At 37.7% G+C, this 25,118-nt stretch overlaps 1 protein-coding gene across 2 annotated transcripts in view; it reads left to right on the forward strand.

Moving 5' to 3' along the window:
• The window catches only part of nxn (nucleoredoxin), an 81,229-nt gene that overhangs the window by 41,210 nt on the left and 14,901 nt on the right, over positions 1 to 25,118 (forward strand). Inside the window, exons 1-2 of one of the 2 annotated variants that reach the window (XM_038303388.1) lie at positions 17,827 to 17,993; positions 22,332 to 22,449. In XM_038303388.1, the coding sequence (XP_038159316.1) occupies positions 22,332 to 22,449 (118 nt within the window). In that variant the 5' untranslated portion in view covers positions 17,827 to 17,993. Of the gene's footprint in view, positions 1 to 17,826; positions 17,994 to 22,331; positions 22,450 to 25,118 lie in introns of those variants that run through there. The other variant, XM_038303387.1, reaches the window with a different exon arrangement.

Below are 25,118 nucleotides of genomic sequence, written 5' to 3' on the forward strand. Positions count from 1 at the left end.
CCTGACCGTGCCAGACACAACCGAACCATGCTAAATGGCTACTAGTTCATCAGTAGGGCTTGGCGTAATTCAGTTGTGGCTCGGTTCTCAGATAACAAAGAGCGCATGAGCAGACCGCGTCATCTCCTTACAGTCAGCCTCCGTAGTCATGAAATCATGAGATTCATAAAAATACTAGCTTCCCTCCTTGCCACACGATTTCCAGTGATGATTCTGCTTAGCAGTGTGGCGAACCTCAACATCTGTCATTGTTTCCTGCATCTGTAAGGCCTGATTAGACTATTGATTGTTGTTCCACTTCCCTAAACCTGACTCTGTCAAGAAAATTCACCAAAGGCTTTCTTTTTAGCCCAAGTCTCTGCAAACAACGAATTATCACAATGATGACGAAATATAACTTCCTAAATGTCACTGGCTCCACCATTTTAATTTGCTTGTTTACCTCTAGAGAGCAGTAGTACCCTAGATTGTCATTTGGAGGCGAGGAATCGTGCTAGCATGGTTTTTAAATGGTCGTAAGAACAGAACTTGGTATGGTTAAGTGATCCAAACTTGGTCCGAACATTGCATGGTTTGGTTTTCAGAGGGTAGTGTAAACGGGGTGATAGACTCTGACTTGGTGGGGCTGATCTTTATCCTAGCTGCTTCACAGCAGCTGCAAACTGCCTCCTTTGCATAATATACGTTTTGGTTGAAGGGACCCAGCAGAACCACATCTTCAACAAAAAACAGAGACAAAATGAGGTAGTCCCCAAACCAAACCTCCTCTAGCCCTTTGCTGCCACCTAGAAATCGTATTCATGCAGTTTATCAACAGCAGTCGCTAATGATATTCTCATGGCCTTTGATAATGGCCTTGTATCTGAACTTGTTCTGTTAGATCCTAGTTCTGCATTTGACACAGTTGATCATAATATAGGAGTTAAAGGAACAGCACAAGATTGGCTTAAATGAAAAGTTCATTTGGCACATGAGCAGACCCTAGTGGATCAGAGTAAATTTGTCTGTTTCACATCAGAGTCTGGATAAGATTTTCAAGACTGCCCAAATATAGCAGAGTATCACAGGAAACACATTCTGGTTTGTTTAAAGCAAACAAAAAGGTGTTCTCTAAAAAGTCTTCTTTTCTTGTCCATTACCATATTTTGATTTAGGCTACTTAGTTAATTCTGTTCTCATCTGAGCAGAAGATGTTGCCTCATGTGTGCACGCTACATGGCTTGGGGCAAAATTTAAAAAATACGTGTTCTGGCTTTGCTTTTACATTGGTTTCTTTGCCACAGTTCCAATGAGGCCTTTCCACCATCCTGTCCAGGGACTCTCCCACTGAAGCTTTAGATCTCCAGAGACTCTCTAGAGAAGTAGATCTCCACTCCAAAACAGACCAGAAACCAACCTTTGTTAAATTTCAAAGATCAATGTTTCTGAGAGCTTAAACATGAAGAAAAAAAACAACTTCCTGGTCAAAAGCAGATGTGTTTTTCTGGAACTATTTAATGTGATGGCTGGCCCTTTTTTGTTTGTACAAAGCAGCTCTATTATTGGTTTCATGTTGGACAAGACCACACGGAGATCATGCTCAACTCTGAGGAGTCCTGATCTGTATTTGTTTTTCATGCATGTCAACGAGAGCAGATCTCTTGGCATAGATATGCGGATGCATATGGAAAAAGTTGATTAGTTGCAGCTTTTGACAGTGCTGCATACTGTTGTTACTGTTAGCAACAGTACTGTTGCTACTGACATCCAGAACTCTTCCTGCACACATGCAGAAAAAGCAGTCTGTAATGTGGGATGAGAGTGTCCTGCAGCTCTGAAAGGTAATGCAAAGGTGGAGAATAGCTGCCGTTTGCTTTGTGTCAACATTCAGGAAATACTCATTGAAGTTTTCATGGAAACTCCTGAGGTGGGAGGCAATAATTTGTTTCATAGTTTAGATGTTTTTTTTTTCCGTAACCCTTGATTAAGCCCTCCAGCTCCGGTAACATTTCAACACTTCCCCCATTTACTCCATTAGCTCTAGCTTTCTCTTAAATGATGTGACCTTCTTGGAGAGAATAAAACATTAATGTTTGGGACTTTAAGCTGTTTAAGTCCCTGTCACACCTTGACGAATTAGACAGTTTATGCCTGATGCCCCAGAATCTTCTAAAACACTGGCATATGCTGAACTTTCTATGTATTTTTTCAATTTTAGGTGTATTCATAGAGTATTCATAACGAGTCCTACAGTAACTTATGCATAACCAAGATCGCAGTACTAACCTAGCTGTTGTTTACCGCCCGCCAAAATAAAAAAATAAAAAGAAAGACAGAAGTTTTGCAGTCACAGCAGATTCAGCATCATGTTTGCTAGGAAGTTTGTTGGTTGTGGCCGTGGGCGTGAACGCAGGGAGGATCCATCACACTCACCTTCAGGCTCACCCTATGATGGGGATGAAGTCTGGAGGAGTACTGGCCGTTTCCTCCTGTGAACCCCCTTTTATACCCAAACACTACCACTATACGCTATTATACAGTAGCTGGAAGTTAGACACACGTTCAGCGGTCATCTGAAACACGTCAAATATGTTGATATACTTTGGAGATAAGTTCTTGATAAGTTATGCACAAGTTACTCATAGGATTTGGATAAGCTGGACGCCATGACTTAAGAGTAACGTACACTTATGACCCACGTATGATTATACGCTAGCATACGTTAAGGAATTTGGTGCATGCTCAAAATTTCTCGACGTACTTTCCGTACGTTGTCGTGTGCCAGCGTATTTCAACCTGCTCATAACTTATACAAAACATACTCATAACTTATCCAACGTAAGCCAGCATTTTTGCCAGATTTTTCGTACATCAGGCATAATCTGGTCTAAATCGTCAAAGTGTGACAGGGGCTTCAGTTTGTCAAAAAATATTATTATGAGAGGCTTGCAACCCTCTTTTTATCTGAAGATAATCAGCAAGGGAAGACTACAGTCTGATTATAAAAATGCAGACTGTCTGCAAACACTTTCTGCTGCTGGAGCACAGGGGGGAGAGAGGGAGGAGAGCCCGTTTGAGACCAACCGCTTCCCGTAAAGTCAGAAGCTAGATTAATTTCGCACATTTCTATGTTTCCATAATGATCAGGCAACCCCAGAAATCATCTCGCGACCCCAATTGGGTAGAGCCCCAAGGCTGAGAAAGCTATCACAGGCCCCTCGGTTGCTTCACTTCACTTTACTTTTCACTTAATTTTTGGTAAATTGTCCAACATTAAACACAGGAAACAGTAAAAGAAACAAAAATAAAAACAAATGCGCAATTTTCCAAAAAAAGGAATAGGCTGAAGCAAAGCTCATTCTTGCGTACCCTGTTTTACACTTACAACCTTTACAACTTGCCAGCTTCTTCACAGTACGTATGTAAATAATCAAATATACATAACAACATAGGATTTTATCGTTTTACATTTTAAAGCTCTTTTGAAATTCACCAAAAAAGGACATAACTTAAAACCATCATTCAGTTCATTCCGGTTTCACACCAATAACTGATACGCATCTAGACTTTATCCGTCTCTTGTCTTTCAAATACATTCAAATATAAACAAACCTTGCAAATTGTGTTTATTCTCATTTATTCTTATCATAATTTCCAGTATTATATAAGCAATATCTTTGAATTTTAATGTGTTGTTTTGAATGAGGAGTTTATGAGTTGGTTCACAGTATCCCACCTTATTAATAAGCCTTTTAGCTTTTTTTTTTTTTGCAACATAACTAACCTATCAATAATTGTTTTACTTGCATTTCCCCATGCTTCCTGACAAATTCTTTCCCTACCTTTGCTAGTCACTGTTGAGGGACAGCCACATTTTGGTTGGTTTGCAGTTCTAAACTTCTTCACATCATTGTCCCTGGCTTCTCTAGTGTGTTACTTTTTCTCTGAGACATTGCTCAACAACGTTCTCCAACAAACCTTTGAGACAAATTACTGAACAACTGTATGTGTACTAAAATGAAATCAGATGCAGGTGGTCTATGTTTACTACTCTGGCCACTTCAGTTGAATCCATTGGATCTTATTCTGAGGCATCGACGTCTCGAGGGGGACGGATATTGATAAACATTTCATACTTTTTAGAAGTTGAAAATACATTTCAAAGTTCTCACGTTACAATATTTGAGAAAGTTCTAGATTTTGGAATGCTTCTACAAGGCTGTTATTTTTGTATTTTTTTTTTAAAGCTCATGTTACATTACAGGATTCAGCATTGTTTACAAAATGTTACCCACCTTGTGTGAACAAGGTCACGGCGAACAACTTTCAACTCTTTGGTTTGAGTTTTACCGTGGAGGAGAATGTTTGTTCTGACAGCAGAGCGCTCTTGTAAATTGGATGAGTTCGTTATTGTAAAACCACAAAATAAATTCATGTACCAACATTGTAGGATTTGTTTTGTTTGGGATTTAGCAGGAAAATGACAAGATTAACACCTAGCGACTTGTGTAAAAGTGAGACAAAATGTATTTCACAGTGTGCCAGCTGTTATTTGTTGGCTCCCATTTCAGTTTTGCTGTTTTCTCCCTTTCTGTCGTAAAAGCACATGATTGTTCCAAATACGAGCAGAGACATGTCTATAATGCACCACTGCAAACATTTATATAGATTTATTTGGTCTTTTTACTGTTTATGGTGTTTTAAAGCTGGTGTCGTCTAGGTAGTGATTTAAAGGATTTTACAGTCAGTCAACACCCATACAGTGTTTGCATTATTTTCTGCCATAAGAGGTGTAACTTTTATTTTAAAGGTTCTGTCTTGATCTTTTAAGCTGCTTGAAGGAAACTGATTACAGGTTTTCAGAGCAATGGTTGGACTCACACAAAGAAAGGTTAGCATCCCAAATCTAGGTCCAGCATGGATTTTAGGATGTTGAAAACTGGAGTAGAGTAGTCTGGATGCCAGACCAGCATCTTGGTTGACCCTGAGGTCAAACTGTAACACAAACTCTACAGTTTCATGTCTGGTATGTAATTTTTGGCTCCTTCCCGTTTTTATTCCAAATCACCACTCCAAATCGGTCAAATTTTGGCCCAGTTAAGTTGAAGGGGGTATGAAACACAATAACGCTGGATGTTTAAAGTCAACCTTGCCAAGAATATCCAGGTTTGGACTTGTCACTTTTTAATATTCACTGGTTTTATGATTTCTTCCGAGTAGAGTTACGGGTTGGAGGTTTGGGAAATCTAATTACAGAGAGCAATTACAATTCTGAATTTGATCTTATGGTAATGTTAATGCTTTTCTAATGTTAGGCCTTTTTATATTTGATTATATACAAGATAAACCATTTGTATTTATGAAAAAGACATGTGGTTTTCATCCTAAAAAGCCACAGGTTGATGGTGATTGATAAAAACCGTTAATTTGTTTTCTTTATTAATGCTTTAAATGCCTCTTATATCTGATTCTGTTCCCCTGTGTCAAAACCGTATTCCCTCAATGTGAAACCCTCACTCACTATTAGTTATACATTGTTTTAGTCTGAATTCGGTTAAGGGATTGACATTTGTTTTTTCTTCATTTTCCTGAAATTCATTTAGGCTTATTAAAATTCTTTATGAACCACAGGCTGAGAGCAGGTCAGTCTCAGTCTGGAGTACAGTATGCTTTTCATAAACCTTAGGATTTTTTGGACTTTGCACTGATGATCTCATTCTTTCATTTTGCCCCCCCAATTTTCATTTAATCCAAAAAGTTGACTTTAGTTCTTGGTTGACTAATAGGGCTGGGTATTTTCACCAAAGTCCTGAATCGATTCAATTTTGATTCATACAGTTCTAAGTCGATTAATTTCGATTCGATCTGTTTTAACAATAATGAAAGTGGTTCAACTGTGTTTCAAAATACTCGCGTTTTGTTTTTTCCTGTCACATTAAGTGCAAACTTGTATATCGGACAGTTTAAACATGAGATGTGAACAAAACTGTCTCAAAAGTGCAAACTGGTTTGTGAAAAGTGAAAAAGTGAAGCCTCACTCGAGCGGACGTGACACAGTGGGGACACAGCAGACATGCATGAGCTGCATTGTCTTCAATGCACAAACCATATTTGTAGCGTTGTCTGTAACAACTACAGGGTGTTTGCTGGTCAGCCTCCGTTTGTTAATGTCTTCAGTCAACCTATTTGCTATATTTGCAGCTGTCTGGCTTGAAGTCATCTTGAGTGCATCTTTCCTGCTTATTTGAATGTGAACGTCACTATAAAATGAATTGATCTCATTCCCTAGACATCGATTTTGCAAAATTGTAAAGGAATCGATTTAGGATCGATTAAATAGATTTTTTTACCCAGCCCTACTGACTAAAGCATTTGTGTACTGTGTCCACTTCATGGTTTGTGAGAAACAGAAGGGACACAACCGTTATCCTGTCAACAGATTCTCTGGTTCCCTGTAATACCTCTAATGTGTATTTTTTTAAATATTAATAATTTAATTGTATTATGACGAAATGTTGAGTAAAGTAGGATTAAATAGTTTGCGAGGCACTCTATCTTCAAAAGAGTATATTTGTTGAAAGCTTGCACATTTGGAATAAAGCTGAGGTTATTTAAGGGGCTTTGACCCTCCTGCACTGAACTGATCCTTTTTAAGGTTTTCCAAACACCTTAGAGGAAATCCTCTCCCACTCTCCAACCTCTGGGTTGTAAAGTTAGATCCCTTAATAAGGAGAGAAAGACATCTCACCGTCTGTGTTGCCTCTACAGCTCTGACCTTGGCCGTCTAACAAGCAGATGTTTTATTTTAAGGTTTAGCAGGAGTTTCAGGAGGGGCTCTGAGCTACATATCTGACCCCTTTATGAAGTGAGGTGTTGCTTCAGGGCTTCTGGCAGAGATCTACACCTTCCAAGAACTCAAGAAAAGGAGGATGTGGTTTGTTCTACCAGGGCTCCCAAGGTCTGCACTCTGGGTCTTTTAAAGTATATATCAGAAAAGATTTGTACTTTCATAGATCATGTATTTTTTGGTTCCTTGATGCTGGTATAATCTAGCTTGTTTCATCTGAATAATGTTTAAGATTTTCTCATCAATAATCTTGAAATGCATAGTATTCCATATTAAACCTCAGGTAAATTGTAAATGTCAGATTCCACCCGTCCAGATAATTTGAAAAGCTGAAGTTTCATGGCTTCATTTCATAGCTTCCTCTCAAATACAGTCTTGATATGTTCAGAAGCTACCTTGTGCAGTTCTTTTATATAGATTGCATAAATCTGCACCTGGCTAATATGTTGGAGCACTTGTAAGCTTGTTGGGGGTTGGAAAGCTCTGAAGCTCTGGGAGTGAGGAAGGCGGGCAGTTGTAGGGGAAGCTGGGAGAGATGCAACAGGGGTCCAGATGTAGAGCTGTGTTGTAAAAATGCACAGGGCCAGTCTGCAGCTGGAGCCAAACAGATGGGAGTTTTAGTGAGCGATTGACTGGAAAAGGAAGCAGGTTAATGGATGGATGTAAAGTGTCTCCATCTGTCTAGAAACTGCAGGTCTGAATGTGACTCAGCTAACAAGCTCATTTGCTGTATGAACTGCGCTGTTCTTTAAGCTGGCCTTTATTTTTGCATCAGAAATAATCAATTCATGAGACAATAAATGAACCAGTCCATGCAGACCAAAAATATAGATAAATAACTTTTTTTGGATATGCCCTAAAAGACTAGACTATGTACAGCATAAAAAATTTGAAGTATGTTGAACATTTCTTGTTGTGAAAATTTATTACAGTAATTATTTAACAGGATGATATCCTTTATTCCTCATTCAAGGTGTTGGAAATCATTTGTAAGACTTTGGTCCATATTGACCTAATGGTATCCATCAGGTGCTGCAGATGAGAAGGGTGCCCATCCATGAGCTCATAACGTGTTAATAATTAATCTGGTGACCGGGGGCTTTATGCCATGATGCATCATCGGGCTGCTTGTATTCATCAGAAGATGGGTGCAACATGGGTGGAAAGTAGTGGAGATGGTCAACAGAAATACTTAAGTATCATTAAAGCAATGTTTAGTTTTCACAAAAGACTAAACAGTGCGTTGAGAAATATCTTGTCTTTCTGTTATCCTCCTAATATCAATGGGCCTTTGGAACTTGTGACTAACATATTCTTGGCCGACAGGATTCACACAGAGGGTGGTCTTCTGCTGCTGTGGTCCAGCTTTTCCGAGGCCTGATGTGTTGTGCTTTCACAAACTTTATCCTCTCTAAAGTATCAAATTGTTGTTTTAGATGCTGTTGTCCTCGGGTCAAGTCCTTTCTTTTCTGAAATTATTATTTTTTTTAAATCTACACAGCTATTCCACTCACTGGTTAATTTCTATTTTTATAGTCCATTCTTTGTGCATCAAAGTGGTAGTTGTGTGAGAAAATGCAAGTAGTTCAGCAGTTTAAAAAGTACTTTGAATCCAATGTTTTTCTTTGTTCTGATGCATTCAGGAAGTCTTGATCACATCGAAATGACTAAATTGGCAGAAATGATGGCATCATGCTGTAAACAATCCTAAAAATAGAATACAGTCATGTTTACCTAACTAACATTTATTATCGGCCTATTTAACTTTGAATTACAGATTGAGATAAAAAATATTATTTACAAGGGTTTCTCAGAATCATGCATGGTTTATGCTTGACACAGGTCTGCACAGCGAAATTCCATAATTTTGGGATCAGAGTGGGAATCATGGTGAGTTAGATGCAGCTCCTACTGGCAACGGTTTGCAAATGTAAATAAAGACATTGCAGGACTTTTTCTGTATATATCACCACTATCAACACCTTGTGTAAAAACTACTTGAACAAAATGACTGTTATTCTTGGATGGCATAAAGAGGCCTTGAAAAAAATTGTAAATGGTTGTGTTTTCTACTTCCTAGTGTGGTAGGAACTAGAGGGGTGCACTAAATATTAATACTGCAGACGCTGCGACAGGCATCTCATTAGCTGCGCGGATTGTACATGCATCAAGCATAATGAGCCCTTTAAGCACCCTGAAGAGGACCAGTGTGAATCACTGTCCTGCGCTGTGCTTCTCATAAACTATTGTAATAGTTAACATAGTAGGAATTTAATGTCTTAAAAAATTGCATCATTTCTTAATTGTATTTGCTATATTTTTACCAAATCAGATGTGCCGAGATTGATTAGTTAGAATATAAACCTACTGGATTCAGAGCAATCTTGATACATGCTGAACACACAGATAATGTGTCTGAAATTGTCCCTTCAATATTCATAAATATTGATGTGCTGTTGTGATGGGATCAAGGATTGAGCCCCAGCTATGGCAGACTAATGGTTAGCTCCAGCGTTTGGGGGGGTTGGCGGTTGCAATAAATTCAGGGGGCAAACAGAGGTCACAACAGGGATGCTGTCTAAATCACCAAACACCTCCCCCACTCCACTACACACACGCACTCCAGGAAATCGGGGTACTAAAGACACAGGAATAGCAGCAATTGCTGCATAGCTGCAGAAGTCCTGTTTGTGGGGTGCAGCTAATACAACAGCCAGTATTAGAAACACATGCAAAAAAGTTCATGGCTGTAGGCATATTTTATGTGCTTACTGCTTAATGAAATAGTCTTTATTATTCTTAACAAGCCTGCTGATGCTCGTCACTGCATTCTTATGTTACATTTTTTATTTCTTTTTTTGTACAAGAAATGCCTGGTGGCTACTCCTTTAACACTTTAAAGCTAATTTACATTCAGCAAATGTGCCAGACAAAACGCTACCAAGTCGTGTTGAGGACAGCACTTATTTTTGTAGTTAACGTAACTAAAGATAGATGAGAAGGTCGCTGGAGATCATGGTTATGCAATTATGTATCCAAAACTATCCTATTGCAAATCACTTTCCCTCCACCGTATACAAGTCAGAATCACAGGATCTAGTCAACAGGCTCGGACTGGTAATCTGTGATACCGGGCATTTGCCTGGTGGGCTGGTTCTAATTTCAGCATGCGAGGGCCGGCCCTCCTTAAATCATGCCGGGCCCAACGCTTACTCTCCAGCCGAAGCATCTACCTGTGACAGTAAATAACTCAAGGAGCTTAAGAAGTAATACAATGTTAACCACTTAAATGATGCATGCAGTATATATAGCCCTTCCTTGTCATGCACATCCTTGTGACTGTTGGCATATGGTGTAATTTTCTATTTCCTCAAACTGTAAAATCATTGCAACAAACTAAATTATTATACCACTAAAATGCTTTCTTTAGTGTACGGCAGCCCCGCTTCTGTCAGTGAGCCCCAGGGCAGCTGTGGCTACAATGTAGCTTGCCACCATCAGTGTGTGAGTGTGTGCTTTAATGGGTGAATGAATGTAGTGTAAAGCGCTTTGGTCAAGTCTCCTGACTTGAATAAAGGCGCTATATAAGTACATGCCATTTACCATTTGAATATTTTGCAAAAATATGTTGCGGTGCATGATGGGGTTTTGCATCTAAAGGCTAACGTTTCCCATCTTGCGTGCATTGTTGCCAGGTTGGGATGCAGTCACTGTTGCGTCCATGTTAATAACCATGCCAGAAAAAACGCATTATGGAAGTCTTGGTGATGGTTGTCATGTGATGCTTGAAGATAGATTGGTCAATCCACAATGTGTATTTGTATTGTGTTTCACATTTGAGATGCACAGGTTTGACTGTGCTTCTATTTTTTTTTCCGGGGGGTCCATAAGTGGGCCAGTGTAGATGGAAAAATGCCAGGGCCGAAAATCTTTCACAGTCAGAGCCTGCTTGTCACTGTTTAAAATGGCAAAACTGTGTTATGCAGTGTGTGCTCTACTCCAAACAGAAGCCAAAGGCAGCATAAGAACTATGTATTTGAAAGGAAACCATGTTTTCTATGGAGGCTCTTCAGATTTTAGCTGCAAGAGAGAGCAGGTCTTCAGCAGAGAACAGGGAACATCTTAATGCAAAAGTGTTTTGTTTTGTCCTTTAGAGCTTTTCACCTCCCTGCCTCTTATGGAACATTATTCATTTTCAAGCTTTTTTTTTTTTTTTTCTTTTTTAGCTGTTTTAGTTAAATCATTTTTTCTCTTAGATAAGCTATGCAAAGTATTTCTCTTGGCAGCAGAGTCAGAATTCCTTATGCATTTGATTACAGTGAACAGAGCATGTGTGCTCATATTACCTTTTGGAACACACCATGCAAAAGATAAACTTGGAAAAATGCACCTTTCATAAGTTGGCAGATCAGTTTGAGGTACTATGCCCATTACAGAGGGGTCACCCCGAGGTAATGGTCCAAAGTGAGGCCAGTTTTGTCATCCATATCTGTGTGTCTGTCAGAGCCTGCAGCCCCTAACCTGATGAAGTGTAGGCTGATAGCGGAGTTATAACCGCCTTGGAAATCAGGATTTAGTGTTTATACAGCAGACTTTAAACACTAGTCGGTAGGTGAATCATTGCTGCAGACATAGTTTAATAATTGACCAGCAGAGCCTGGAAGTTGAAAACAATAGCAGCTTGTGTTAGGGGGGGAGAAAAAAAAGCTAAAGGTTTATTCTGCATGACACTCTGAAAACAGCCAAGCAAGATGGACTTTTTAATATGGCCTCTTGCAGAAGTATTTATACCTTTTTAAAGCTTTCAAGGTTAGTCATGATGCAGCTGCGAATATGGGGGGGTGTAACGGATAAACACCAAATGGTGTGATTGTGAAAAGGATTCAGGGTATTCAAAATGTTATTTTGGCCACAGCATGATGCCACCACCATCAAGTTTCTGCTTTTTTTAATATATATTTATTCTAATTATATCAAGCAATTCTATTTTAAATGTTTATGGCTTGACATAGATGTATTTAGCTATTCATTGTTTATGCCTTTCCAGAAAACTGTTAAACTAATTAAGTGCCTTCTGAAGACAATTGTTATAAGAATGTTACAAGAAAAGAAAATGTCAGACTCCAAATGCGGAATTTTTTTTTCAAATCCATTCATTTATAAAGAAGTTAAAAAATCACCTACGTTCTTCCTTCCTTCTGCTTTACAATTTAATCTTTTGATCTTTCTCATAACATATACCACAGTTAAAGGCTCAAACATTAAAAAAAATGAGCTAAATGTTTGAGAGGTTGAAATACTTTTGCAAGCACTCCAAAAATAATTATAGTATAATCATAGATTTGCGACAGCGCTACCCCTTCTGTGCACGTTTTGGTGCTACGGATTACGTTTCTCTATATAAGGTGAGGAGTGGGTTAAACAACAGATCAGGAATCACACAAATGGATCACGTGTGAAACAGATGCCTGGAATCACATGATAATCACACAGATTCCTACCAGACGGGTGTGTTTTTCATTTCACTCTCATTGAATCAAATGCTGTTTAACAAAACACATTTTTGTGGTTGAGCGGTTGGATGTTGGCTTAGCATGGATTAAGCACAAAAAATAAAAAATCTTACATTAGCGTGGACATCGTGTGTTTGTGGGGCAAGTTTACATGCAGATTTGGTCCAGAACTGCCAGATTCCAGGAGAGACAAAGGACTTTAACCATATGGGAGGGGAGGCTGACTCAAACGGCACTGGGAATGGGGTATGCAGCCCCTGCCATTGTGACCTTTGACCTTTCAGAATATCACCCACAGTAACAAACCCACTCCTATGTTGGGACAATGCTGCTGACTCCTATTGAGCAATGGCTTTTTGCTGCTTTACACCCCACCCCCCTATTTTTACGCTCTCTTCCATGCTACATAAAAACTTTGCAAGACGCAGGGTTTAAATTCGGATTTAGAGTCTGTACTGGGGGTGGGGGGGGCAGGCTTTTGTGGCTCTTTACAAGCCTGAAAGAGAACCAAACATTCACCATCCTTGAAAACTCCCTCATTCATTCTTTCATAGTTCTTTTTTCTGCAGGGTTACTTCCTCCAAATCCCTCGGACATTCTAGCACCTGTTTTCAGCACAAAACCACATATTTAACTCTGAATTATTAACCAGGAGGCCACAAAGTGTCTGCCACCCGGTGACATGTTCTGACTTCAGACAGGAAAAGATGGGGGCTGGTTTCCTTGGCGACGAGGGGGCACTTTATTAAGGGGGAAACAAAAGCCAATCTATCTGGTGTCTCCCATCTGTGATCTGTAAGATCTGCTAACAAAAGCTTACAAGAATATCAAACGCACAACTATGGCTACATCTGCCACTGATGATGGATGATGTAAATCCTGCGGTTTTCTTGAACTGTACATTTTTTCCATCCCTAATTCATTTCGTGTAGATGTTTATTCATTTTGCAAACATCAGAGCGAATTTAATAAGGAAAAAGGTTAGGGATAAGAAAAAAAGCTTACAAACTGAAAAAAAAAGTCTCTAAAGCTGTAGTTGTCAACCTTTTTACAGATGAAGTCTACTTCAAGGGTACTGATATATAGGAAGAGCTACCAATACTAACCTATGAACTACAAGGGTCAGCATTCACCTAAACTTTGCACATTATTGGCATATTTTTATAGTGTGATTTTCTTTTAGACATGATAATTTTAGACGTTATCATTCTATATATATATATATATAACTGCTTAAATGCCATATACGACAGAAACAGAATACAAAAAAAATTCAAACTTGGCCCACTGGCAAGTTGTTCTATTCTCAGCATACTGAAATATTTCACATTAAAGTTCTAAATCACTACTTTTTGCTGATTTCAACTTTCTATGACAGCCATAAAAAAACAGTCCATTTTAACACAAATTATACATTAAAAAAAAGCTCCATAGTCTTGCTCTATTAATGTTTCAGATGTTAAAAATTTTTGCAATTGGCATTAATCATTCACATTTGTATCACTCCTCGTTTTTAGTGTGGAATATTACTAAAAGTTTGATCAAGTGATATTACTTCAACAAAAATAAGTATGGAAACAACAGATTGATGTATTAATAATGTATGGGTTAGATAAACTTTAATGAAAAGCAGATAGAAGCATAGGGCTTTTATCAACTTGCACTGAAAAAAAAATAGAGGTTGACAGAACTTACATTTTCTAGGCAACGTGATGCATTTGGTTTTTTGAGTTTTCCTTACTTAAATTCACTGTGGTTGAGTTTACAAAGATTTTTGAGTTCTGCCAACTTAGGTTTTTGGAGTGTTACATAGAAATTTTGAGTTCTACCAACTTAGGTTTTTGAGTTTCACCTTTAAGTTCTGAGTTCTATCAACTTTGTTTTATGAGTTTGACATATAGATTTTGAGTTCTACAAACTCAGATTTTGTAGTGTTATCTGCAAGTTGAGTTCTATCAACTCAGTTTTTTTAGTCCTACCAATCGTCTTCACTACCAATCATTCAACACACAAAAAATTATGTTAATACAACATTTTTATTGCTTCAAGCCAAACATTGCATAGATACAGTACCATGTTCAACAACATAATCTTAACTGCACAGATCAAAGTAACATGACACTGGACCAGAATGTTCTAGATTCGTAAGAGTGATGATGAGGGAAAAAACAGTAAGACACCATTTTAGTAAGAGGAAAACACACAGGTAATTTTTTGTGAAGTAAGTGTATTAACATATATGAAAAAATTACAGTTTTACAAATTTGGACGGCCTTCAGTTTGTTTTTTTCAATTGTAGTCTCTTTAAATTGGGTGCACCCTTTTAAAAAAAATAAAATGAAATAAAATGTCTTGTTTCCCAACGGAAAAAGAAAAAGGTTTTCCCTTTTTATCTCTGAGTTTTTCTTTTTAGTCCTACCACTCCGACAGGACGATGAATGCAAAAAAAGAAAGTCCTCTTCAGTCCAAATCCTTCTCTTCAATCCAAATCCAGATGTTCACACGGTTGGCTCGCCATCTCCATTTAAGGAGAGAATCCAGAATCCAGGGTATCCAAAAAACCCAGCCTGCATAGCACAACAGGGCTTAGTTAAATCCATTCACTTCTTGTTCTTAACTGTACAGTTTATATCTCTCCAAGTATGATAAATTTCAGTGTGTAATGTAACTTTTCTAACTCATTACGAATTAACTGCTGCATTACAGGGTTAACATATAAAATGTTAATGTCACTGTTTTTCTTGTAAAGCAAATAAAATCATGAAAGCAAAAAATCCACATGTAAATAATGTAAATAACAGTAAATACCCACATCGGATTAAGAAAGTAAAATAATGTAGTCTTGTAATATTCTGTGCCTGAGTGCAACAACACTGCACTACATAAAACAATTTAGAAATTTAATAAGTTATTACACTCAACTTAATGTCTCTTTTCATTTGTACAATGAAAATAACAGGCACACTCTTTTCTCTGTGCATAAACACTCACCCGCACATGCGCGGCATAAACACGCACGCGCACACGCGCATTATACACGTGCACGTGCGCTGCTTTTCCTTTCATCAGAACGTGAAAAACATGTGAACTCATGCTTCAACTCGGTGGCAATACACCACAAGGGAATGCTAACTCACGGAGCTAACCGCTAACTGTCTGTACTTTGCAGCACTCACCGGGAAAACTGGTAAGGTCCCAGGGTCGTTCCTCCGTGGTTCTCCAGATGCATAAAATCACAATGTCCGCCAATCTTCTCGAACACGAGGGAAAAAGGCTGTGCCCTTGAAGAAAGGGATAGGAAACCCCGTACCGTAGTGGGCGTGTCCATGAACATAAGCAGTGCGCATGCCCATGAGTTTACAGTTGAGGGAACTCAAAAAATCTTGTATAGGCGATTTAAAACTCCTTGTTAAACCAACTTCTGAGAATTTGAGTTGGGCAAACGTGTATTTATTTGTTAGATGTCAAATTTATATTTCTGAGTCGGATTACAATACAATTGTGTGTTAGAACAACAATTGCCATTTACTTTTTTAACAGTGTGCTTATGAGTGGTTTTGGAGTCAAGCTGATATATCTTTGATACAGTATTTGATGTATTTTTGGCTGATATGGACCAATCTCCAATATTAGCATTGGAACATTATGGGCTAAATTGGGGCCTTAAAGTTTGTTCAAAAGAAAAAAAAAATGAAATATTTGAAAAAGAAAAATATCAGTTTTAAACTGAAAAATAACTATGTCCAAAAGAAAAAAACTGCTCCCTAAGGGGATGGGTTAAATGCAGAGATAAATTTCTCCAATGTGAGATCAATAAAGTTCAATTGGGGGAGTGGCAGCCTAGTGATTAGGACATAGAGCTGTAATGACAATAAAATGCTGGGGGGAAAAAATAAAATGTTAATGAAGGTTCAACACAGGAGCTGAACAACAGATTTCCAGCTATTGCAACTGGAAATATCTTTAAAACCTCATCGATATTCTTCATGTATGTGATTGGCCTTGAAAATAACATTCACAATTCACCAATAGAAGCAGCCTATTTGAATACACAAGTGTTTTAAGTCGGTGTTAAATTTTTTTAATCTTTTGAACAAGCTTCATGGCCCCAATTTAGCTACACAGGCAAAAAAAGAGGCCTGTGCAACTCAGGTCTGCATTTTAACCAAATTTCCTTATGATCTAAAGATAAAGTAGGATGATTACTGCATGCCTTTCCTAATCTAAAATGGTCTGTGGCCAATAGAACCTGACTCTTGAGAAATGATTTAACAGAGCAGCTGTTCTGTAATGAGCTTAGCTTCCTTTTATCTTATGATGTAAACCAGCCAACTTGACTTCTAGTGTATTCCCTTTCCTAAACTTATTTTATTTGTCCCTTGTTAAACACATTAATGCAACATAATAACATCTTTGAGGCTGGTTCTTTTATATATTGAAGAAAAAAAGATTGTATTTTGTATCACTGATTTGCAGATTCCCACTATGGTAGAAATGCAAAAATTCATCCAATCCCAGTTACCTTACAGCTTCTAGGGAATGAATGTTTTCTATTGAGGCGTTGTCTCATGTTTAAAGGGATTTAGTCACCACACACACATAAGAAGAGAGGGAGTGGGCTGTGCAGCTGTCACAAGTTCTTAGATGTGCAAAGGGAGCCACTGCAGGGAGGACTTTAGAAGGAGTTAAAGCGACAGTCATGTCAGAGCAATGCGCGCTAGCCGCTTATGTGTGAGCTGAAGTAATGCTCAGAGGCGGGAGGGTAAAGGGCTTTTCTTTGTAGCCATGAAGAGCAGTAGCAGAGTTTTTGAAGTGGATACAGGCATTTTACTGAGAGGCTCAGGAGCAGATTGAGCAGAGGCAGGGTGCAGCCTGAAGGAATGTAAGTCAAAACTGGCTTCAGGGGCCGGGCCAAAAAAGGAGTAATCGCAGCACAGGAGTAGTTATTTTTTCATCTGTTTGCAAACTGAGGGTTAAAAAAAAAAGACACTGAAGGTTTCACATTTCTAATAAAGTGTTAATGCACCAAGTCATAGCTTAATTGTAAGAAAAATAAAAAATCCATCCAAGAGGAGCTCAGTCTCTGCCCTCCTTTGCTCCACTCCTGTAAATCTTCACGGTCAGAGATCAAACTGCCTGAAGGCATTTCCAGTATAAAAAAGTCTATGTAAAGTCAAGTGCAGTTAGTAGGCATGGTCTGTCCATTTTATTATTTTCCAGGTAAATGTATCCATGCCAAGAAATTGATTAGCTATCCCTTTTCTGCATTACATTTAAAAAAATCTGCACATCTAATTTTTCCATTAATCAAAGCACTGTGTTTCTCATTCATGATGCCTCAAACGTATCTGCTACCGCGGTGGGATGGCTCTCATCTCCTCGGCTGTAAAGGATTCACTTTCCTTTGTATCGACGCTGTTGTTATGAGGCAGCAGTGGAAGCATTTGGCAGATGCCTCGGGCTCCAGTGGTTCGGTGAAAGTAGATCTACGAGGAGATGGAGCTTAGTCATAAGTTGAGAGAGGAAAATTCTTCCACTTTGTTCTGTAACTACTGGGTCTCTAGTGAGTCACTTTGTTGAGGGAAACAAAGGTTACATTTTTGCTGCAGAATCGACTCAAAGGGTTTCAGAAAGGGAACTGAGCCGAGAATGGGGTACCGGTAAGTGTATGGATTTTAAAGTCTGTGACTGATTAGCAGTGCGGAGGTTCACAACCTGAACAAATCTGCTTGTAACGTGTTTAAATATGACCATTAAAATCTAGCCAAAACCAGCTGCCTTTAATGACATGCAAAATAGAAATGTCAATACATTGATAATAAGGATTTTGTTGGGGGGTTTTCTAAGTCGTTTACAGCCTAACAGGCAGTTAGTGATCCCACCAAACAGTCCCTGAAGATAGTCACAATTTTCTTTGATTTTTATGGATTCTAAACATCAGTATCTCCACATGCAGTGGTCCCACAGTGGTCATATAATGTTGTTCCTAGCCATGCATGATCCAATTACCATGATGAGCAGCGAGTGTAGAGTGAGTCTAATGCTTACATGTTTTGGAGAGCATGGGTCTGTGGTATGGATTTGCAGTTCCCTGGAGTCCTAACCGTGGGTGACCTCTGTGCAGGGATTTTGGCTTAGTTAAACCACTGTGTAATGATATACTCAAACCTACTGCATAGATCTGTTATGAGAAACACTGATAATGAATATCCTCCATGAAGGAACACTGTGTGGACACATGCACTTCTACTTAAATTAATTTAATCTGTTCTGATAATTTACCTTTTCATGATTTTTCTCTCTATTTTCTGCACTTTTAACAAGAAAAATCCATAACACATTTATTATAGTCTAATTGGCTATAGGTTATTCTGACAGTTTTATTATGTAGTATAGGCTTTTATTTTGTATATTAAATAAACATTATGTAAGGTTTTACTCAAAAGTATCTTTAAAATAGCCTTTTTTTTGCCCTTTCCGACTAAAGCATGGCTTGAGTTGCAAAATGATCTCAGTAGATCTGCTGCCATGCATCCTTAAGTCTGTAGCTTATTTTCCTGAATCGCCCTGTTCGCCTGATGTGACGTCAAGAGCATCCATGTTAAATTGGTCCAACCTAGCGAACAATGAAAACTTTATATTTACAATAGGAAAGAAAAAAATCCCTTTATTGTCCCACAATGGGGAAATTGTAGATTTGATAGATTTTTATGGACATTCAGAAGCGACCAGTAACCAACTCACTCAGACAACTATAACAAATCCACAAAATGTGAAAACATTTTAAAAAACAAACAGTTCTGCAGCTCTCCGTTTTGGCCACAGGTGGCAGTATCATTTGAAATCGCCAATCCTTTAATGATTCATCATTTTAGATTACGTTAGAACCAGGTAGCATGTTTTTAAGATGCATTTATTATTTTTTTTAAATAACTTTTTATTATAATCAACAGCTTTCTTGACCTTGAACAGTATGTGGTCCAATCCACACCTATTTTCCTGAAGTTAACGGCAGTGAACATCACTGGCGTCTTACTATCCTGTTGGGTTGATCATTTCCTTTTTATATGAAATCAAATTGGTAACAAATTTTCCTTTTCATTAGTAACTTAGTAGCCATGGATTTGTCCTGCTTTTGTTTACCAAAATGGTGTGTTGCTTTGCATGATTATTTAATTCAATATGAAGGAACCATCAAATATATTTATTTTAAAGTCTTAATTAGAATAGGCCAGCTTAAATCTGATTAGTGCGTCATTTATACAGAAGGAAAGCTTGCTGTGTTAAAAGCTAGGAAAAATGTACAAATAAATTAGTATGATTTTACTTGTTTATGTTTATATTTTTCACAAATAGTTGATAGTTGGAAACTTTTTAGTAGCCTTTTAATGGTTTCAAAACTTGAAAAGTAAGTTTTCAGACCCCTATTGACTTTTTTTTTTAAATGGCATAAAAAAACATTAAAACATTTTCTGATATAATATCCATTATATAATTATTGCTATCATTAAATCACACATGACTCTTGACATTCTTAATGAGAAGCAGTTGCTGCTGTTAGATCCTTCCTCCACGTAGAGCATTCAAAGGCAGCTCAGCTCTCGCCCCGCAGTGCCTCCATGCTGTTTTCGGAGCAGGAGATGTTCTTTGCTTCACTTTTAACCTGGATGCTGTTGTTACAGGCTCCTGGTTTGGCTGCAAAGTAAAAACAAACAAGCCAGACTGAAGCAAACTAGACCAAAAATCTAAAACAAATGGAAATTGCAGAACGTTCTTTTTTTAAAAGTGCTTACAACCATCAGATTGGGTTACTTTTTGTGGTCCAAACCCTTATTAAAACAGTTGAGTTGTTTGTATAAATCACTTTTTTGCCTTGCTGTGTATAAAAGAAGCTTTGTATTCATAAAATCATTTAAAGATAATATGTCAGGTTAACAATTTTTACAGCTTTAAACATATTTGGGGTGTTTTTCACTTCTCTCTACCTTAACTTTTATAACATTCTACCTCTCATCACAACTACACAATGCTTCATGCTGGAGATCAACACGTCTTAATTGTGTTGATCTTGAATGTGAACAGTTAAAGGTTCTCTAAAAACTTTTAGACCTTTGCTCCTCCCACGTCTCTGTTACACGCTGTAATCTTTTCCTAAATCTTCTCTTAGGGCCCTACAGGGGCGGAGATTTTTTTTATGACAGAAATATTCTGAACACCTCTTCATTCTCGCTAAAGCATTTAATCAAAAAAGGACTGAGGGCAGATTTGACAGTTTGATTTATGTGATTTTTTTGTTTTTCTTATTGATTTTAAGCAGCCTACTCTGTTGTATAAAGAAAGTGAATCCAAGGTTTACAGGGAAGCACTAAGGTAGATTCTTCTTCCCAGCAGCTCTTGGACTTTGTAACCCTCACTTCTACCTAAACACTCAAACCTAAAGTGCTTATATCGCTGCTGGTTGTGCAGAGTTTTTCAATTTCTTGTAAATAAAAAATGTTTTTTCTTTTAACATTTTCCTAATTTGCACGTTTCTTTGAGCCTGGGGATGTTTCATGAATAACTGTAAACTGTTTTTTTTTTCTTATGTTTGAAAAAAAGGCCCTTAGTCTGCAGCCTCTTATTCTTTGATTTAGTTTTTTTTTACTCTAACCTGTGTGAATCTTCCATTTTTTTTTCAGTTTCTCAAATGACAATAAATGCTTATCTTTGTTATCTTTTTTAAAACCGATTACATCACAGACTTACAGTAGGTTACGTTCTTTTGCTCGTAATTTACCAAGACTAGATTTTTGTTTTAGAAATAACATTTGGAAACACTTGATAACAGCACATGTGAGATTCCTCCTCTTAATCCTTTCCCCTTAATTTTATTTTTTCTTGGCAAGCTGCTGAAATCCATTTTGAGCTGAGATAATTATACATCCTGATATTAACTGATGTGCAGCCAAACCACAAGTTTCAAGATCTCCTGAAACTAAAAACTATTTTACCACAAGTTACCAAATAACCCTTCAAATGGAAATCTGTGGCAAAGGCACACTTTGAGCAGGAAGTCGGTGTAAAACACCATTTTAAAATGAGCCAGACTGTCATTAGCATTTGATGTTGACAGATAAAATCTGCCAAATAAAAAAAAAAGATATACTCGCTCTGTTTTTCAGTTGAAAATATGGATCTTTAGCTCAATCTGAGATCTTAAAAGTCTCTCCCATTCTCTGGAGTAAAATATAGAAGAGGCAATGTTTGGTTTTCAGAAAGCAAGGTACAGGTTTTTGACATTTTAATAATTTACCAGGGCTTACTTCAAAGAAATTAAAGAAGGGTAAAGGAGATGCTGACAGTTTGCTTTTTACGACTTTCTTCAGGTTGCATTTTTAAAGCAGTTGCCATAAATTGACAAGAAGCATTTTTTCATAAACTGGTTATGCTACATCTGTTGATTATGCTTTTTCTGTCAAAGGTTTATCTTCTCTTTAAGGTTTAGGACTGCACTCATCTCTGAACTCTTGTTCAAACACATATTTCTGTCTTTGAAGCCCCTTTTTCCAGCTTTATGAGGCCCTCCTGGCTTGATTGCGTCATATATTACAAATTATTTATCCTAATGCAAGCAGGTGTTCACAAAACATCTGCTAAGCTACATACCCATATTGGATTTTTATTCACATAAAGGAGGGGAAGGTGTTTCATCCAGCTGAACCACTTTGGAATCCCTTTTCCAGCCTCTGTTAATTCACCTCAGGGCTTTTCTTCTGCCTGCTCCTTTAAACAGGCCTTGTGTTTGTTCTCTAAAATACTTGTCGTATTTCGGTGACATTTGTTTACACTCTTGTACTTTAGGTGAACACCCACCAAGATTGTAGATGTAAATTTAGACTGGCTAAATTGTTTCCAATCTAAAACTAAAATAAACCCAAATGGGATCCCTTGAGGTGTTTTTCCTTCCACTTACTTTAAGCACTCTACTTATCCTCCCCCACCTTTCTCTACAGATGAAGCTGTGGAACAAGTACAAGGTAACCAGCATCCCTTCTCTGGTGTTCGTGGACGCCACTACGGGAAAGGTGGTGTGTCGAAATGGTCTCCTGGTGGTCAGAGATGACCCTAAAGGTGAGAACTAGCCTATGTATGTGCACAGTCCTCTTGCAACGATGTATTTCCATTTCAGTCATTTAAAGCTCTAACCATAATTAAATTAAATGAATGGTTAACCCTAACCTCCAAAGCATTCAACACTTAAAAACATTTTTATGAAGCAGACAAACACATCATAGAAACTATAAATTTTCCCTGTCATGGTTTAATTACCCTCACATCTTGGTGGGAAGCATTCTTCAGCTGCTCTAGGCTGTGGGAAACAGCCAGTCATTCTGGTTTTAGATAAGATTATCTGCTGTTACTATATGCCATTAAAGAAAAACAGTTTGTGAAAGCAATAACTGCTGTAAAAAAATAAAAAATACCAGATGAATAATTTTAAATGCAGCATTTATGGCAAATTTACTGATGAGTTTATGTAAGCATTTGGGAAAGCTGGACATTTGATTGCTTATTTGTATAACAACTTTCCGTTTTTGAAATGGGAATCACTTCCTTTAATTGAACCAATGGTTTAAGCAAAGATCTCTGCTGAGATAACATAAATAATAAGCATTTAGAAACCTCAGCTTTTACAGGTTGACTTTCTGTTCGCATCTGCTGCAAATTTGCTTCAAACCACCAGACAGCCAAGGTGGTGTTAGGATACTTCTAATGCCTGTTGATGCTCATTCAGTACATACAGAATGTGATATTTAAAGCGCTTTCCTGCCATTGAAAGATCAAGTTTGTGGGAAATAGTGATAAAATGTTAATAAAAAGGGGTCAAAATAAAGTTGATACTCTATATAAAAAATTATATTTATAATATTGTTAAACATTGTATTTACCTTGTATATTAATGCACACTCACATATATGTAAAGGCAGCCTGATATATTAAGCACATTTTTAAAATAATTGGTCCGACGTAATTGTTATAAAATTTGGCTTTGGATTTCTATATAGGGAGCCTTATGTATAAACTTCTCTATATAAAAGGTCAGAGCAGAAACTTTCTGCTGAGGAAACTCATCAGGAAGACCTTCTGAAGTCTTTCTATGACTCTGTTGTGGCATCAGCCATCTTCTATGGAGCTGTTTGTTGGAGCAGTGGCTTATCTATAGCTGAGAGAAAGCAGATGGATGAGCTGATCAGGAAGGCCAGCTCTGTGATTGGATGCCCTCTGGACTCAGTGCAGGAGGTGGGAAACAAAATGATTCACTAAATTAACATCTTTGTTGGAAAATGTTTCCCACCCCATGCATGAAGCTGGTGCTGAACTGGAAAGCTCCTTCAGCGACAGGCTGCTGCACCCTAAATGCACCAGGGAGCGGTATCACAGATCCTTAAGTTACATTCATGCTAATTTTTGCACAGTTTCTACCTTAGTCAGTTAAATAAGATGGTGCTGTCATTTTGCGCATCTCGGATGTTGCTGCTTTTTTCAAATATTAATTACTCTAAAAATGTCCATAGCTGTATATTGGTAATTTTTTTGCTCCAGGTGCACAGTTTTATATTGTTAAAACACTTTACAGTACAGTATTTCATTGTTCATGTTTTAACTCTTCACTAGTATGCTATTCTTATACATTTTTTAAGGTCCATATTTGTGTGATAATTTATTCTATAATCATGTTGCTGCTGTAAACACCAGAATTTACCCATTGTGGGACAATAAAGGGATTTTCTCTTGTATTCTGTTCTATTATATCCTCTGCAACACATTTTGATAGCAAGACCTTGTTGCTATTGGTAACAAATAGAGGTGAAGATTAGAGGTTTCAGGTCTTAAAGGCTCAGGGTAGCATAATAACAACATGTCTAATGTGGACAAATATTTTTATACTCCTTTTAAGAAATGTGAAAGTATCAGGAAAATGACTGTAATTTCCAGAAGGAAAAAAACAGCAACTATTTAAAAGTCTTAATAAGTTTGGAGACCAACTAAATTAGAGGCACTTATATATAGAACACAGATACCTTTATGGTAGCTAAATACCCAGAAAATCACCAGGGCTTAAAAGTGTTTTAGTGCCTGAATGTCAAATGTTTGTCTAGTGTGGCAGTATCTCCAGTCAGCGACCATAAAACCTGCTGCAGAAATGGAGGATGCTGCAAAATGGCCGATTTAAAATGATGGAAAACTGTTCTGGAAAATGTGATTCAAATGGTGCTCCCACTGCGTGCACAGCCTTAGCTCCAGGGTGACACAAGACTTTAGAATACCTTGTCTGGCATGTTTTATCTCCTCTTCCAATAGCGCTTTAGCCAATGTGTTTTGTTTTTTTCCTAAATTACCAAACTGACAGTTATTAGAACAGACTGAGGAAAGTGAATTGGAATTGACTGAGAAGAAGGTCAAATGCTAAAGCTGAATAATTCAAAATAACATTAACTAAAAAAACTGGCAAAAGTTCTATTACTACTATAGTCCTTGTTGTTTTGCTGTGTGATAAATATAAGATGAGTGTTGTTGTTTTTACTATTGATAATGCAGATTATTACTATTACCACCACTAATAATGAAAAAGTAAAACCAAGGAAACCACTGTTCTTACATTCCTGGTCAGGATCTAGAGCCATCTCTGTTTTTCCTAACATTTTCTCCTTGTTTGAGTTGATGCAACTATAATTGTGGTTCTCCTTGATTATTATGGTGTGTTCATTTCACAGCGGCTTGTCTGGAAAACCTATAAT

Source organism: Cyprinodon tularosa, unplaced genomic scaffold (assembly GCF_016077235.1).
Source record: "Cyprinodon tularosa strain WSP-4 unplaced genomic scaffold, ASM1607723v1 ctg51, whole genome shotgun sequence".
Lineage (NCBI taxonomy): Eukaryota > Metazoa > Chordata > Actinopteri > Cyprinodontiformes > Cyprinodontidae > Cyprinodon > Cyprinodon tularosa.